Below are 18500 nucleotides of genomic sequence, written 5' to 3' on the forward strand. Positions count from 1 at the left end.
AGAAAACATTTTAGAGAACTGGTTTCTCTGGTGACAGAACATCTCAAACTATACACATCAAAGTACATTCATTACCACCAAAACCAACAGGACTGTGCGCTGCATTGCAGACAAAAAACACAAAACCTAGAAAAAGGCTTTAATGTAAAGCGAATAACTTGAAATGAGCATCCTAATAATGAGTGTTGTCTAAATTAGAAACAGTCATTTCATCTCATTTCAAACTTTTATTTATTCTCAATAGGACACTGAGGTTTCTTTTATATATGATGCAGTCGAGATTACAAGAACAGTAAAACAAGCAACAAACACTCAATCAGGAAAAAAAATCCATTGAAAGCAGCTACAATTTGAAATAAAGTGGCTAGAAATCAAAATCCTAAACTCTGGAAGAGAGGGAAGAACTCTGATCCTTAGAGTCTGCTGAAGGACGTTCCACGAGTTTGGAGCATCAAAAGTGATTTACTGAGTTCAGTTTAAGCTTGAGTGTCTTTTAGAACAACTCAGAAGAACGAGGTGTTGAGAGGCCCGAAATCCAGTCCAACAGGTCTGTTATGTAGGGTGGATGTTTACCAATAAGCACATTGAAAATATATAAAAAACAATATTTATTGTGCCTCTCTTCAAGAGAAGTCATAGTTTCAAGCACACCCCATTTTTTTCTAATCAAATCAAAAATATGTTGGAAGAGCATACTCATGATGTTCTTCTTCAGCCTGAGTTAGTGTCTTTATATCTTTAGGGCAACAATAGAGTGGCTGAAACTTTTTCTAAATGATTTCAGAGAGTTTTACAAACAACTCTCAGGAGGTAACCAGCTAGCTGCCACACACGCCACTGAGAAAAACGTTGGTATGCGTACATAATGAGAGTTTCCCTACAAAGCGAAGCGGCTGCTGTTAATGTTCCTATGCAGCTGTTGTAAAGGGCTGGTAAACTAGAGAGAAGAGGAAACAACATGGAGACAGCCCCCTTAGGTGCACAAACACCTGCTGGAAAACGTGATTCTTTAGAGCAGCTGCTCTATTTAAAATCATGTATGTGCATAACAGAGTTGGAGGAATATTTCACTGTGCAAACATGTCAAACTGATGTTCATCCTAAGTCTAAGATTTATTCAGGATTGTTTTAAAGACAAATGTGTGTGTTTTTGTTGACCTTTGAAATTAAACAATGAAATCATTAAAGTGAGCGCGTGCTAGATGTCCCAGTATTCAGTAAATAGAGATTGACTCCTTAAAACAAACAATCTACTTGAAATGCCTCTCCACAGGTTTTATTTAGTTCTGACTGAAAACAAACCTCCGTTCACATTGTGACATTTTATTATTGATTGGACATTTACAAGAAAGATGCAAAAAATCAAAAACAAAACACTTATTACCTTTTAGAAATAGATGTACTTGGGGCACTGGTCGTGAACCTGAACTCGGACTAGCCATCTGCCTGTGGCTCCTTTCCCACATGTCATCGCCCGCTCTCTATTTCACCCTGATTTCTGATTCTGTCCGCTATCCCGTCTCTAAATAGAGGCATAAAAAAAACAACAAAATAAATCTTTTTACTTGTGTTGTATTTTACATTGCTCCCCAGGTTGTTCTGTAGTGTAGATGAGGTGTGATTTAAAATTAAGATGAAGACTTTGATTTGGCCTCCAGTTTAAAAAACACAATTAATTTACTGGTACACACACACGCACACACACACACACACACACACACGCATGCACGCACACACACACACACACACGCACGCACGCACACACACACACATGCACGCACACACACACACGCACACGCACGCACGCACACACATGCATGCATGCGCGCGCGCACACACACACACACACACACACACACACACTACAACCCAACAGACCCTTCAGAGTGATAAACACCACTTCTATAACTTGTTATGGCGACAGAGCCCAGTGTGCTAATCTGCTTTAAATCCAGATTTTTACAACGTTGAACTTTTGTTTTGGACACTTCGAGAGGTAGAGAGCAGGAAGAGGAGTGTTAGCAGGAATGAAGGCGACGTGAGGCCACTTGTGGAGAGAGGGGGACAGCTGGAGGGGGGATGGGACCTACAGAAATAGACATACTGAGAGATAAATAGTTACTGCCCTCACCCCCCCCCCCTCCCTCAACAGGTCTCAAAACTCATCGAAATGTATCATGGGAAGGGGGGCACATGCTTTAACAGATCCAGCCCGACCCTGCTTCACCTGTTTGTGTGCACTAAATGTATGTGAACATATATGTGCTGTGTAGGTGTGTGGAGTTATGCAAGGACCGATATCATGTACTAGCAGCGCAGAGTCGTGAGGTGTTATAAGTTACAAGTCCAGATCATGTGACAGGTACAGTATCTGTCCTGCAATGCTCAACTCTTACCTTTTCCATATCAGCGTCACATCTTTTCTCGTATCATTTGAACTGAAAGAGAAATCAAACCAGGCTCCTGTTCCATCACACGTGTGATATTTCATCATTTCTTAACACGCTGGACTCAATCTCTGCTCTTGTCTTTCAGTGCTGCAGCTGAGGATTCAAAACCGGAGGCAGAGTGAGATCAATGCAGACCCTGGTTAGTCTGTGTGTATCATTAACATTGTGATTGATTCGGCTCCATTATGAGACTAATGAATGATCTTTAGGTCATCTCTTTTCACTGACAGAGGATTGAATATGGATCAGTAAATACCTTTGTAGGTTTCTGATGTTAACCAGCTGTAAATGTCCTTTGATTTACTTTGTTCTTCATCTTGTGTTTTATTACTTAAACCTTAATTATATCTGTAAGTTAATGCTGCCATATTTCACTGTTTATCTAGATGAACATTTCTATTTCTAATGTAAGCATGGACCAGTGGATAATAACCCAAAAAATATACAGTATACAAAATGTGCATGTATTAACATTAATCTACATTAGCCACATGTATAGCAACCACAGAGATGTTTTTAAAGCTTTTTTGTGAAAGGCAAAAAAATAATTTCAGTGAAAATTCAAACATGTATATTCAAATATTAAGGCACACTTTCAGTATTCGACCTTTTCAGGAGCTAACGTCCAGATCTGTAAGTCCAATGTGATTGATTACACTGTAGACAATGGAAACAATCTAAGGTGTTGTGCCTGTTGTAATGCTTGTAAAAACAAAGAGAGCCCCTGAGATGGTCTGTGCTGGATCATGGGATGATCACGTTTAAAAGTGAAAGCGTTTCATTGACGCATTCAAGAACCTGAATTGTTCTTTTCCAGACAAAAGAAAACTATGTGCTGTTCATGCAATAATAATCATATCTGTCTTTACAGGGTTGAAGTCTACGTGTCCACCTCAAAAGTCAGAGAAAGACCCGAGTGAAGCTCTGGTGGGTTAGCATCCAGCTCCAAAACAAAGCATGACATTTATAGAATAATTCTTGTTTTTGTACGAGCCAAACTCCAGATATATATATATAGACTTTTATATAGTCGATTAGGAGAAAATCATTTTTGGAGCACAGTGTCCTTGCATCCTTGAAAGACATTTTTATGTTCTCAAATAAGCTTAATTGGGCAACACTTACACTGAAGAACACTTTCATTCAGTGTTTTACTTATTAAACTGCCTTGAAATGGCCTTGGCTGTTGGTTTAATCTGCTGTTTCCTGCTGCAGAGTCTCGCTGACGACGGTGCTGCGCAGAAGTTGCCCCCAAGTGGTCTGAACACTGAAACTGCACCAGGTGATGCCCTGCCTACAGATATATTGCTGTCTCCCTCCTGCTTTACCCTGAATGCTCCCAGCACAGTGCAAAGCAACATATTTCTCTGCCTCTCTCACCTTCTTGATGCTTGTATTTTATCTGATCTGTGCTGCTCTCCGCTCCCTCTTGTGTAGTAGTTGTGCGAGGAAATGAAGCGTGAAAATCTGGCAGTGGGCTCGGTGTTTCATCAGCTGTCAGTTAAATAGAAATGTGACCTTGTTGTACACTGTAACTCTGCATTTTAAGCAGTCTGCAAACATATCAGTGATTGACAGCGCATGATAAACCTGCCCATCCCGAGATCAGAGCCATCATTTTCTGCCATTACTGACACCTTTCTCTCTTTATCTTTCCTCCTCTTCTCAAACACTTCTAACCCTGCTTTTAATTTGATAAGATTACCATTATAACTCCTGTCTTTTCAAACTGTCTGATTACCCAGACAATCCTTTTCTGCCCTTTTGAAAATATTGTGTGAATGTGTGTGCATTTATTTTAAATATCCAGGGGAATACATCTCCCTATAGGCTGTGTGTTTACGATTTTTTTTATGCTGCCGCTGGTTTGAATTAGGACTGATTGCCTGTGGCATGCATGCTCACAGCACATATGTTGTGACTCCTGTTGCTTCTCTCTCTCCAATTTCCTCTCTTCTCTCTCTCTTTCTCTGCTGATCTCCCATCTGTCTCCTTCTCTCTTACTTATCTGCATGTTTCCTTCCTCTTCCTCCTGCCCTCAGAGAAGACTGTGTGCGGTGCCCAGAGGCACAAGAAGGCTCGCCAGGTGCAGGACCTCACTGACAGGATCCAACGTCTGCCCGTTCCTGTGCAGCAACAGCACGAACACTCTTCGCCTCTGGAGAGCTGTGAGTCAACACACATCTGCACACAAGAACAGACTCGCACACAGTTCTTTTCATTTCCCACCAACCAATCTTCCTCTACTCCTCCTTTGACCTCACCTCCTTTCACTTTTCATTTCCTCAGGCTCGGCCTCCTTCCCTCTGCCCGCTGATGTCTTCGAAGATGACATCTCCTCCTGCTCCTCTTCCACTTCCACCGAGCAGCATGGTCTCCACCAATCACCGGCCTTTTCTTCTTTACCAGGGCTCTCAGGTGACCAATTACTGAGGGAGTTCTCAGCTGTGGCTCCACCTCTTAACCACAGCCCTGGTCAAACTGAGGTATGACACCAACACTGAAATTTAAGTTTCTTCTTATTTCTCAGTTTATCCATCCTTGATTCCTTTCCCCCTTCCTTTCCTTGAATCTCTCTCATACCAGCTGCATCATGAATCCTTGTTTTAGTCCTAGCCTACTGTGAGACTCTGACAAAAGTACACATTTTGTTTACTCATTGTTACATTGGGGAGTCTACTTAACTCATATAATTCCAGTCTCTTTTTAGTCCACACACAAATGTCAAATCTGTACTGGTGGGTCAGCGTTTTTAGTATGGGTTTTCAGGTGACCATCTGCAACATAATTGAGGTCCAGTAGAATTGACCAATCACGTATCAGCTCCTTGGAAAGCCAAAAAGCCTTGTTTTCTCTCTCTCTCGCTCTCTTTGAGGCAGGAAGATAGAGGAAAGGAGAAACAAAACAAAGAAAAGCCCTTAGGCTCTGTTATATCAAAGTATGTATTACACTATGTTGGCAGCAACAAGGAAGTCTGATAAATTTATTTGCACCAATAACCTCTGATTAGCACATTAAGGTGAATATTAACAGACTGAAGAGTTTATAAATAGCTTGCTGGGCCAACGCTGATAATCTGATATTCTGCCTTCAGTCTGGTTTGGCGATGCTCGCGGCAACCGAGGGCATCAGACAGCCGACAAGTGTTACACTGAGTGAATCAAACTCCATGGCAACCACTGGGAGACCAAACGGGATGTATGTGACCTCTCAGACCACACCCCTGCTGCCAAAGGTAATGTGAGGTAACAGGATACTGATAAAACTCCACTGTGCTCCCTGTAGTTTCATTTTGCCCATTTAAATTTTACATGGACTTTCATGACCTCTCACGATAAAAGTTCAGGCTAATCAATTGAGTAATATGAGATTTGATTACCACGACGGTCTGAATTGTGCATGTTGGGGCAGTGGTCACAGGTTTTTCAAAGCAGGTACACAGCATAAAAGACAAAAGAGCATGAACCAACAGGATGGTCATTCCTCTGTTCTGTCACAGACTCAGAGCTGTTCTGCATTCATTACTGTCAATTTGTACTTCTTGGGCAGCTCAGTATTTGCCCTGTAGGTTAACACATTCACACACTATCAGCATGGCGGCATGTCAGAAACAGCACATGCTGTCATCTGGAGATTTGTGAGGCATTTCAACATTTCATGTAAGCGTTTAACCTCAACATCATGGGGCAAGTGTGGTCAAACGACATGAAAGATGTTTTGCATGTTTTTCCAAATGCTTGAGATGACTCAAGTACCTCAGTATGGTTATAGATTTACAACAATTGAGCAATATGTGTCTTTACAGACAGCTCGGCCTCCCAGCCCCCCTGGCTCCTCCTCCCTTCACTTCAACCATCTCCCTCGCACACGGAAACCGCGAGACACCAAACCCAAAATGAAGACACTTACATATCACCAGTACATTCCTCCAGATCAGAGAGGAGGGTCTGGGGCGGGAGGTACAGATGTGATGTTTTGCTTTACAAATGATTCAAAAACACATTTCACTTGTCCTTTCTGTCATGCTTTTCTGGTGAAGAGTTTGAACTTTGACAATTTTTTTTCTAGGCACCAAACAGAAGAGCCCTACCCCGTCTTTAGACCCAGCCTATTCCAATCTCTTGAAGCAGCAGCAGGTGATTCTCCAGCTACAAATCCTACAGAACCAGCAGCAGCAACAACAACAGCAGCAGCAACAGCAGCAACAACAACAACAACAGCAACAACAACAGCAGCAGCAGCAGCAACAACAAAAGCTACAGCCACAACAACTCATGGTTGTGCCCAGGTAGGCAGACAGATTGATGCTGGTTCAGTTACAGGCAATCTAACTTGAGCTCACTCTCTCTACTTCATCAGTGAGCTATTAGCCTTCAGGTAATCCTGGTACCTTCATGCTTCTGTCATGTCCGCAGTGGAGATCACAATGATCTTGTGAAGTCCTCTGGAGCCATGCCCTTGAATCCCCAGCCTGTTCCTGCCACAACCAATCAAACCCCTACAGACACGAGTCCTACATCCAAGCCTGAGCCTCTTCCTGCAAATCTTGTTGATCTAACTGTAAGAAAAGCATGAAAACATTGTAGGCAAAAGACCTCAGAAAACACTCTAAACACTAAATACCAATGAATGGCTCTATGTAAATATTGCCTTACCTCTTTCCTTTCCTAAGGTGTCTGACTTGCGGCAGCACCTGCGAAAGCGTGGCCTCCCCGTTTCTGGCACCAAGCCTACTTTGCTGCAGCGTCTCCGCCCCTTCCAACTCCCCCACACTTGCCCCACTCCTGCTCCCCTCAGCCAGCTCGGTACCATCGTGGAGCCCCTCACCCCCTGCCTCCCGCTGCCACCAAGCCAGAGCCCCAGCTCAAGCTCCAGCTCTGGATTAGACTCACCCAACAGGAGTCCAAACCAACAGATGTACAACACAGACAAGGGAATTCATAATAGGATACGTGGTGACGCTCCGAATGGAATATTAAACACAGTGCTGAGTGGTTTCTCAGCAGGTGAAAATTGTAGTCTTACCAACACTGTCTTCCTGGCTCCTGCCAGCACAGCCTCAGGAACTCCAAGTCCCAGTCTACCCATGTCATCCTCTTCACCCCTGCAGTGCGGGACTTCATGGAGAACTGAAAATGATCAGCAGCAGCAGGAGCTGAGTGTCGAGCAGGAGATGAGGGAGCGGTTAAGGAGTAGGCCAAGGGACCGCTCCAATAAAACCAGCAACAAGGTTAGCAAAGACATTAGGTCTGCTTCCATGTGAATTTGACTAAAAATAGTTTATGAGACAGATAACAATAATAATCCTTCTTATAATTCCTCCAGTCTTGCAGAGGATCTCTTCATCCCTTCCTGCAACAGGATACTGGATCCAAAAATGGCAAGGACGAACCAGATGTACAGACAGAGGTGTTGTTTACACAGGTAAAAAAAAACAAATAAATAAATACATACATCTCTCTTATAAATCTTTTTTTAAGAGTAAACTACATGTGAACACATCAACTAAGTAAACTCTGCCTTCTAATCAGGTGTTTTGCTTCCAGCCCTGTGATGTGATTGGTCAGGATTTTGAGCTGCCAGTACAGATTACAGCAAGTCCAGTTCAAACTTTGCCCGGTGTCCGCAGCTTGGAGGAAGAACTCCAGGAGGCCATTCAGAAAGCACAGGTTTGTTTGTAGAATTAAGAAGGACCTTTTCATCCTGAACATGTCAGGACATGACCGGACAATACTAAAGGCAAGAGCGCAATCTCATTAGTAGTAGTAGTAGTAACAGACTTAAGATCAAGCCTAGGTAATGTCTGACCTCCAAATATGAATGTGAAAATGTTCAGACAGAATTTCAGGAGATTGTTCGATGTTCATACATCAAAATGTTTAATTTTTTATGGTGGATTTAACTTTTTTTACTCCCTCTTTTCCAAAGATGGACCCTCCGCAGTCCATAGACGACATTCTGGATGAGCCTATGACTTCGGTTGGTGAGTATTTATGATTTAAGAAGTATACTACTTAAATAACAGTCATAATCATTTCAGTGACTAATCATTTACCCCCCCCCCCTCTTCCAGGCTCTGGCAGTGTCTCTGATCATAAATCCCCTACCCAGTCAGTTTCTGGCCCCTCACCTCCTCCTCAAGCTGAGGCCTCCCAGCAGCACAGCAAAGATGACAGCTTTCTGCCCTCACCTCTTTGCTCCTCTCTCCTGCTTGAACTCCCCCCATCTCCAGCTTTAATAAACCCCAGCCAGGTGATTCCAGCTCCTCCCCCACCCCCCATCTGCACCTCCCCTCTGTCGTCCACCAGGAAGTCACGAAAACGGCGAGCTCCGACACTGTTTGATGCCGCTGACTGGCTCGAAACGATGACGTCCGGCCTCCGCCCACTTACTCCACCAACGGCTCCGTTTGTTGAGTCAGACTTCAGTCTGGATTCAGACCTGAATGTCAGTCGAGTGTTGGATCTAATGATAGAGCAGTGGTGAGGAGTTGTCCATGTTTGTAACCCTGTACGAAATGTAGATGAGCGTTTTTTTATTGATGTCATGAATGGGGCAAAGGATTTGCATCCAACCGAGGGCACAAGATTGTGAATCATTGAAAGGCTGTCAGAGTCTCCAGCTCCACGCAATGTCGAGAGCTGGGTCCATTGCTAGCTTTGATTGGGCAACCAGAGCACAGCACATGCACACACATACATACATACACACACATGCACTGCAGAGTGCTGTTTATAAGACCTTGGGCTCACCCAAAACCAGCAAACAAGCAACGCATCTGTGGACCGACGCACCCCAGTGCACAATGTTTGCTGTGCAACACAAAAGAAAACCTGGTGGCACAATAATTTAAACATGCTTCCTGGCTGTGCTGGGAGAATGTTGTTTCTGACTTATCTCCAAAAACTGTTGTCGGATTGGGTCGAGTGTGGCCCCTGGTGTTGATTCAGTCATTGAGTCCTAGCCATTCCTAAAGCTCATTTGGAGTGTGTTAAAGCCAGACAGAGCACACAGCTTGTGTGTGGCTCCAGACCTTAACCTCGGTGCCAGACACACAGTCGGCATGCAGAGAGAGAAAGCTGGCATAAGCTACAAGAAAGCCATGTGTATGTGCGTGCATGTGAGTGTGTGTGCCTGCCCATGAGTAAGAGCAAGCATTTGAGTGTGTACATGTGTTAAGTACTGTATGTGTGCTCTGAATGTCCGACTGTTTGTGACTGTTCACACAAGGCTGCTTTTGTTTGCATGTGTCAACTGCCAAATGCTTCCATGTATATTAATAAGCATTAATGCCAAATGCACTTCTAGTTATTGGTTTGCTTGCTATTAGGTGTGCCTGTATGTGTGTGGTGTGACTGATCTATGAGAGGATCCGTGTGAAAGACAGAAGAGGCCGTGGATTTCTTGTTCCACATATCAGACCAGACATTTCATTGTGGTCTCATTGCCAGCAGGCAGTAACTCCAGTGTCGTTATCCAGTGTAATCATTAGAACAACCACATTACCTTGTTCAAGTCTCTGTTCTCCAAGAGAGCAATCAGGCAACCACCCCAAAAATAGTCCCCCATACAAATGCCCCAATCAGACAAATGAGAGTTTCCTCATCACTTTTCAAAAACAGGTGGTCATTTTGTTCCCTGATTAACCCCCAACAGTGTCTGGCCAGCTGCTCTGTGCTTACTCTGCTTCTTGCAAAGCTAGATTTGTGCACAATTTATAGCTTAAATCCCCAGGCCACACCCGGTCACTTAGTTTAAATTTATTCCAAAAATGTATTATTTAGATTGTAACATCTTTGCTTTCTCAGAATGACCATTTATAAAAGAGACATTGCACTGTAGATTTAGCACACATTCTAGCACACGTTAACATGTCACATGACCAGAGGTGAGCATGTCAGCTGAAGCTGCTTCAGTGAATGCTGCACATTTACTTAACGGTGGCAGTGATGTTGCCTTTATTTTTTGCATGATTTACTGGTCATGCAGAAATGAGTGCATTATTTGTTTGCATAATAGATTTTCAGTGAGTTATGTTCGTACTAAATCCCACTTAACATAATGACATTAATGACAAAAACCTGACAGAGGTTAGCTGCCATTAACCTCCTGTACAAGATGAATGTAATTTAGATACATGATCTCCTCTACATGAACTTATTATCTAACCTTAATCGGCTGCAGGTCTCATCAATCATTTTGGAGAGGTCTGATTGGCTCATTCATATTTAAAAGATTCATGTACTGTAATTTCATCACCAACTGGAAGTCCTTCTGCAAGACCACTTTATTTTGAACGATAAGGTTTTGTTTCCTCCTCAGTCTCCAAAATAAAGGTTATGTGCTGAGTGCAATATCTTTTGTGAAGAGGGTACATAAACCAGCAGACCTGAGGTCATATTATGTTGATGTGATGTTTTTTGTATGCAAATATTCAGTGTTGCTGCCAGCCAGTTCCTTGTTCGGATAATTAGCTGGTGTCTTTCTAAGAAAGACAGCCTGGGTCAATTATAAGAAGGAGATTTCTGTGCAAAGGCAAACATGTATGTTAATGCAGTTCTTTTCAGCTTTCACCACAGAGACGAGAGATGAAATATGCAGTTACATGTGGATGGATGGTTATGATAATCATAGCAATCAACAAACATGGCCTGCTGCATGTATGGAAAAAAAGAGGAAATTGATTGGCAGGAGAGTAAGATGCTACCTCCTGTGACTTCCAATGCTTTAGGGTCGACACCAGTGTTTTCCACATTTCTTATTTAATTTATGAACACTGGTGCAGAGTTTCCTGGAACCCCCCATGAGACTGTCTGACAGGTTTGACTAAAGCTCAGGCTTAATACTTCTGTTCAAACTGGGTTTGACTGATCTAGTCTGGATTCCAAGCTGGATAGGACAGATGTCAACCTACTGACACTTTGGTGTTTCAGGTCAATGAAACTCTGTAGGCCACTTCTGCTGCTATAGATGCCTTGAAATTTAAAATGTGTTTGCTTATATTTATTATGTAACTTATTTGTGGAAAAGATATCAACCAATGTTGAAAAAATGTATTTTAAAGCATAAAGAAAATTAAAGTCTTAATAGATTTTCTATGTGGTTTCTCTTTTTATTTTCATGTATAGGAAGTAAGCAAACATCTCATCGTTGTGATTTCACACTATGTCACGATAATTAAATACATTTTTACATGACTGTACCAAATTAGGTTTAATCAAATATTGATGATCACATAGACATATGAACATTAACTGATAGGCTGCTAAAGTATCTGTGTGGTAAGTCTAACATTAATGTGGCTCACAGGCTCAAATGTTCGAAACAATGATATAGCTGCAAAAGCTGGATGATCTTTGGACTTCATTCAGGGATTATTACGAGGAAACACCATCAACTAAAAACAAAGAGACGTTTTATTTCAAGAAAATTCAAACACATTCAACAATAATTACATTTACACATGGGTCAACTTTATGAAAGGCTAACTGTTTTTGTGTGTTTAGGATCTAAACACAGTCAAGGTTTGGGTATAACAAAGTAGTGACATAGGTTTGTATCTTGTTGTGTAACTATATCGTCTGGAACAAATGTTGAGATACAAATGACGTTCAATAAAATTATATGCTACATTACTTTAAAGAGCCCCTTTTTGGGGTTCATATATCTAATGTATGTGTTTACTAAAGTACGTTCACAATTTGTTCAAATTGTTTGAAAAAAGTGTCTGTTTTCATGTACTGATGCTCCATGCAGGCTCTCTCATCTGCATTTATTTCTAACGCTCAGAAATCCCTACAAAGAGAAAAAAAAAGGGTCCCCATGTGTGCCAAGTTTGATCTGATTGGTCCGCTGCTGTTCTCTGATATGTCCCGCCCCTTTTACTATATTGGGAATGCTACTGCCAGTCCGAGGGGAGCTTGTGCTCACTACAACGAGCCAATGGGCTTTGATCGGTGACATCATGGGTTTGTGATCTCATTTTCCACGTTTCATGCGGCTATTGCAAGGAGGAGCATTTTTTGCATTTGTCAGTGTTTCCACAAACTGCTTCTACTGTAAAGTGAACTGCTCAATGAATGGAGAAACTTAATAGGTCCACATGTATCTGATGGATGAGTCAGGATGTTTTTCCTCTTTGATGTCGTGCCAAACAACTTAAATTGCTCTGCGATGCAAGAGGACGCCTGAAGCCAGTCTCTTTTTTTTCTTATCAGACTTGATGACTTCACAGTCCTCTTCAGCAGTTAAAGCACTGTTGCCGTAAATAAGCCACCAATAAAAGCAACTGGCTTAATTTATTGATTGATTGATCACAGACCAAGATGTGTTGTGAAGATCCATCTCTGTTTCAGTCAAAGACGTGGATGTAAAGATACAAAGAAGGGTTATTCTGACTCACTTAGAGCTCAGAGAGAGCTAAATCAACCTGTCTGTTTCATCTTTGGCGAGCTAAGGCTGCATATGTTGATAAGTTTAACCCTACCATACCTGTCGAGGGACCAGGCACAAAGACAAGAAACAAGACGAGACAATCTTCTCTCTTTGACTTCTCCACCCAGGGGTGAGAGTGTGTTTTCACAGGGGTAATACTCTGAAGCTGTGACCATGGTGTAATGAAGGATTCTGTGTAATGGCCCCTTGAGCCGTTCCACATCACTTCCTCCTCGTCCCCTCTATGCAATAACCGCTGCCTTCGTGATTTCATGGGAATTAAAGGGAGAAAGGTGTGTTTCATATGTAAAGCAGGTAGCTCTTGCTGAGATGTGAGATAGTTCTCGTGCATTCGCTTACTCTCTCGCTCTCTCTTTGCTTTGCGTCTCCTGGGCCCTGGTTGGGGTGGGGTGTTTGGGGGGTGGAGGGGCTGGTTGAGGTAAGCTTTGATCACTGGCAGAAGGTCGCTATGGTTCGATTTCTGTGGCGCTCCAGTGAGAGGTTTGCTCTGCAATTATAAACCCTGGGAGAGATGGCAGAAGGAAGTTAATTTCTCAGCAGTTACAGTAGCTCATGTGTCAGTTAGCCAACAGTGAACATGAATCACAGTTACAGTGTGAGGCAGAAAAGAGGCATTAAATAATCTCTTTACTATGTAAGCTGCTTGGTTATAAGGAACTCAATGAAGCACTACAGGAGCACGAGACCTTGACCTTCTGCTGACTCCGAGCTCGTACTGTAGGCAATACTTACTTTCACTTCAAATAACAGATTTTTGGCCATTTGGATGCAATGTATTTATTTATGTGGCTTTAACGTTCACATGTAACTAACACTTAGACCTTCACAATCCATCAGGTAGACTGCACACTTTAAAAGTGAAGTTCATTCATACATTGAATCAAGTGTATAGAAATCAATAATATTAAAAACACCAGTCAGCTATTGACATATAATTGTTACCTAATTATTATGCACATAAATACACCTTGAAAATTTGTTTGCAAAAAGAACAAAAAATACCAGAAAAACAAACACACAGTGTCATGGTTTGGTTTTGTCTCTGTGTTTCGTCTTGTTTTAGTTTTTCTTAGTGTTCCGTTTCGTTTCCCTGGTGTGTTTTAATGTTTCATAGTCTTGTGTTTTCGTTAGTCTTAAGTGTGTTTCTTTGTTACCTGAAAGTTTATTTCCTGTTTTAAGTCTAGTCTTTAGTGTTTCCTGTTTTATTTTGTATTATCTGATTTAGGTTGTGTTTTCGGTGTCAGGTTTTACTTTGTAGTTGTCAGTGTTCTGGTCTTGTGTTCTCTGCTCTGTTTCCCTCCTCTCTTGATTACCCTGATTGTCCTCACCGATCTGATTAGTCTCACCTGTGTCTGGTTACCCCTGTCTATATAGTCTCTGTGTGTTCTTACCCTCATGTGGGATCATTGTCTTTTGTCTATGTCTTGTGCAGCCTGTTGGTGTGGTTTGTCTCCCTGCTCCCTGGATTTAATTTATTTCTCCTCGTGGTTTTTGGACTTTTGGATTTTTTTTCGAGTTTTTGCCTTTCATTTAATAAATTACATTTTTCTGCACTTGGGTCCTCCTCCCCTGTTTTCGTACTTCCGAACGTGACACACTGTGTCTGTGAAGCATGCTGTTCTAACTGACCAATCAGACCTGGGGACACTTAAGAGCTGAAAGCTATACAAGCACCTCAAGTGTCATTGGTCAACACTTGCAATTATTAATGTATGCATCAATTACATTAAATGGAGCATTGCCTGCAAGGTGGTTCAGGCAGACACTTTAAGCTACACTGATTTTTACCGACATGCTTATTATGATATTCCCCATCACCTGACACCACATCCTCCCAATTGGCGGCCTATTTAGGCTGCTAGATTTTCCGGTCTCTCCCGCTCTGCTCTCTAATTGCCAACTCTGCTCTGTGCTCTTGCTCTCAGCCTCTCCACCCCTCAGACTCTCAGCCTGCCCTACCACCACCACAGCATCCACCTGAAGGCTTCAATAGGAGGTTTGACACATTATCTTATCACTCCTTAACTTTCTACATGTAAAATAAAAATGCTAGGAGCAATGTTGTCGAAGTGCAGATGCCAAACACAATGTTCTTCTGCTACTGCAAAAAAACATTTAAAGCTATTTCCAAAGTGTATTTTCTGACTGAAATATCTAAGTACTGTCAAAAAACTTTTTTTCTCAGTAATTAAAACGGAGAATAAGAACAAAAGAAACCATCATGGAATGAAACATTCTTGATTTTATTTTTATTCTTAAGAAGAATATAGAATATACCTTCACTTAACAAGCAGGGCAGAGAAGATAAACAGGTAATGGTGGACTTTTCATCTGGACCCTCGGGTCACTTCTGTAAGTCTATAGAAATAGAATAATAGTAGCCTATCTGATTATATTGTTTCCTTACCAAAACATGTGCAACTATGGAGTCGCTAAGGAAATCTTGTTTTCAGCAGCAAAACAAGTGAATTATTACTACTGCTCTGCCCCAAGGAAGAAAAAAATGTAAAACATTTAAATGTTGTTTTCTCTTCTTGTTCCATCTGGTGTTAGAAGGTAGAAATAATGTCTCATATGAAGAGCATATTTTTTAATCATTTATAGCTTATAAATTGTAATATATTTATTTAGTTTGTCTTTATGATCAAACGCTTTCATGTCGACCATAATTAGTCTTCAAGTGTTCAGAATAACTAATTCCCTCAGCATTAATGGTTGAGCTTTATAGAACTGGTTCATTCACACTTCCTTCTGAATTCTGTTTTCATACAGCAAACATGGGCAGTGTGGAGAATGTCCTTCAGCATTTCTAATCATGAAATTACATCTGTAGGCATTTTACCTCCACTCTGACATGTAGCGTAAACACAAAAAATGTGTCTTTGTAATTATCTCACTACGGGGACGTATAAAGATCTTTCTTTGACGTGGCAAGGTGTTCAGTCCTGTGCAGCAAGGATGCCCTGAAACTGTTTAAAGTAGTGTGCTTTTGTTTCGGAAACTAGAGGCTTTCCGGGGCTGCAACACATCAAACTGTGGGGCTGGTTGAGCTGAGCTGAGCTGCTGCTCGTCTTTGTTTAAAACTGCATGAGATGAAGAAGGCTAATTGGACTAATTAGCAAGAAAACAGGCTTGACTGAGCAGTCTTTCTGTACCACAGATGTTTTGCCTCTCTTTAGTTAAAAAAAGATGTCAGGAAGAAAAACGCCTCATAATCAAGGCTAACCCATTGTGGCATTATTAGGCCCAGTGCAGTCACAAAAAAAGGCTGGTAGACTTGTTTGTGATGTACTGCTGCTTGAATGGACCTCAGCCACAATAGCGGGAGCCTCAACAACTCAAACTGAGCTTCTTGACAGTCAGTGGTTGAGGCGAACAACCCAGTAGAATAAAAGTGAAACAAACATTACCTGAACTGTTACCTCATAAAAAAGATGACATTTTCAACTTTACTCTCAAAACTCTAAGACTTTGTAAAGACTTTATACAGACTACAGCCCTGCATTTCATTATAGTTTCAAACAGTAAACTATACAGTGTCTTGAATCATTTGTGTTATTTTTATGTACCGGCTGTACGTTAAGGCTGCTCGCAAATGCAATTCATAAAATCAGCCCTGAAACTATTGCTGGAGAACATGAGGATCATCTGAAGATTTCTATTTTTTACTCAGCCTCAATGCTTTATGTTATCAGCCTAAAATAACTCCATTCTGCAGTGCACACAATGACTTGTACTACCAAAAAAAAGCAAGTAACCCAGAGGGTCTTTGCTAAGTGTCCATATCTTAAGATTTTACTAGCATGCTGTAGGCCTAGTGTGAGATAAGTGCAGACTGTATTTTCTATTACAACAGGCTGTTATGATACAAAAGACGGTGGAGCCTCCATGAATCCAGGGTTCATATTATCATTAATTTTAGAATTATTGCAAAAAAGTAATTCATGAACATTGCCCCATCTCAGTTGCATGTTTTCCCTGTGCGTGCATGGGTTCTCCAGCAAGTTCATGAATCAGAATTGGTGTGAATGTGACTATACTGTGCAGTATGCCCTCTAATTGACTGGCGAGTGTGCCCAATGACGGCTTGGACCGAGACAAGGTCCCTCGTGACCAATCAGGATCAATAGTAAAGATAATGGATGGATCTGCTTGCAGTCACTCTGCTACTGAATACTGCTTATACGTATGGCAATGTTAAACTAAGCTGTCAATGACAGAGCTGCTAATGGCTCAATAAACGTTAACAGGCTAACACCTCACATACCAAATAGTGGAACCAGAGGCGTTGTTGTGAACAGACAAGGCAGGCAACTGCTTGGGGCCCCAGGCCAGTAGGGGCCCCCCCAACGGCTGACAAACTTTAAACCAAAGCTTTGCCTCAAAATGTGCACATTTTGCAATGACAGTAGGAGGCCTCCCTTCTGGGGCCTCATCTGACATCACGGACTCTTAATGCTGCGTCACTAGCTCTTAATGACACTCAAAGTGTCATGTGCATTATTGCTGTGAAAATAATAATGGATGCTGGTTGGAGTAGCACTAAATGAATGTTTGCCTATAGGGCCCCATCAGACCATAGAAGCACCCCTGAGTGGAACAGTGAATGTAATCTGTAGCATTAATGTACAAGGAACAAAACACTTACATTTTTACATTCCCATTAGCATGATTCTCAAAATGAAGTAGAGTCTGTTTCAATTTCAAGTTTTATTCATGTACTCACAGAGTGATGATGTCTCTGTGAAGTGGTGGTTGCAGCAATGGATGGATACAAAAAAAAAACCCTGGATCTTTACCCAGGAGATTCTTTCCCTTCCTGAGCCCAGCAGTCAAAGTTGATTCATTTTCTCTGAATAAACTTAAGTCACATACGTAACTTCACTTAACTTTGTATTTTATAGTTAGATTAAGGGGCCTTGTATAAACTGAACGTACACTCTTATTTAGTATATCTATCAATAGTTTATGTGCCTGAACATGACATTTTGTCAGGTTTGGGAAAAGATTTTGGTTTGGGCAAAAATAACACAAAGGCTGCAGACTTCATGCTGACTGACACTAACTGGAGTTTAAGTTCCAGTCTTATCTCAAACATCTGTGATGAGCAGCCATATGCTATCACATAAGCAATGGAAATCTTTCAACAAGGTGACACTTTTATTGCTTGGTGATAAGAATTTAAAGGCATTTCAAATTATGTAAAAGGCCTAAATCTATAAAGCCATGATATAGAAAGTCAATAATTAGTGGGACCAGACAATGAGTAATGATATTTTTGGATTTAACCATTTTTGAGGTCAGCTGTCAGAGAAAGAGAAGTTTAAAAAAAACAACAGAACAAAGAGAGGGTGAATATTGCTTCCAAAGACACAAACAAACAGACAGGTCGGGACATTTTTTTATTATATTTTATTGAAGCTGATTCAACAAGAAGGAAGGTGACAGAAGTGTTTCATAAATTGCCACTTTAGTACTGCACATCCTCAAAGGTGATTTTACCTTCTTTTCTATATTGAGGTTCTTCTTGTCAAAGTTACTCTGCATAACAATGATGTTAATTTTAGAAACATGACCACGAATGTCATTTTGTAC

At 41.4% G+C, this 18500-nt stretch overlaps 1 protein-coding gene across 2 annotated transcripts in view; it reads left to right on the top strand.

Annotated features, from left to right (window-relative positions):
* Window positions 1-11546, top strand: part of LOC306824135 (myocardin) — a 13303-nt gene extending 1757 nt beyond the window's left edge. Inside the window, exons 3-16 of one of the 2 annotated variants that reach the window (XM_079344140.1) lie at window positions 2536-2589; window positions 3322-3377; window positions 3666-3732; window positions 4493-4618; window positions 4740-4936; window positions 5545-5685; window positions 6256-6409; window positions 6519-6738; window positions 6866-7010; window positions 7123-7680; window positions 7776-7874; window positions 7982-8119; window positions 8379-8433; window positions 8524-11546. In XM_079344140.1, the coding sequence (XP_079200266.1) occupies window positions 2536-2589; window positions 3322-3377; window positions 3666-3732; window positions 4493-4618; window positions 4740-4936; window positions 5545-5685; window positions 6256-6409; window positions 6519-6738; window positions 6866-7010; window positions 7123-7680; window positions 7776-7874; window positions 7982-8119; window positions 8379-8433; window positions 8524-8936 (2423 nt within the window). In that variant the 3' untranslated portion in view covers window positions 8937-11546. The remainder of the gene's footprint in view (window positions 1-2535; window positions 2590-3321; window positions 3378-3665; window positions 3733-4492; window positions 4619-4739; window positions 4937-5544; window positions 5686-6255; window positions 6410-6518; window positions 6739-6865; window positions 7011-7122; window positions 7681-7775; window positions 7875-7981; window positions 8120-8378; window positions 8434-8523) is intronic. The other variant, XM_079344141.1, reaches the window with a different exon arrangement.
* Window positions 11547-18500: the final 6954 nt, after the last annotated feature.

Source organism: Symphodus melops (genome assembly GCF_947650265.1).
Source record: "Symphodus melops genome assembly, chromosome: 5".
NCBI classification, from domain to species: Eukaryota; Metazoa; Chordata; class Actinopteri; order Labriformes; family Labridae; genus Symphodus; species Symphodus melops.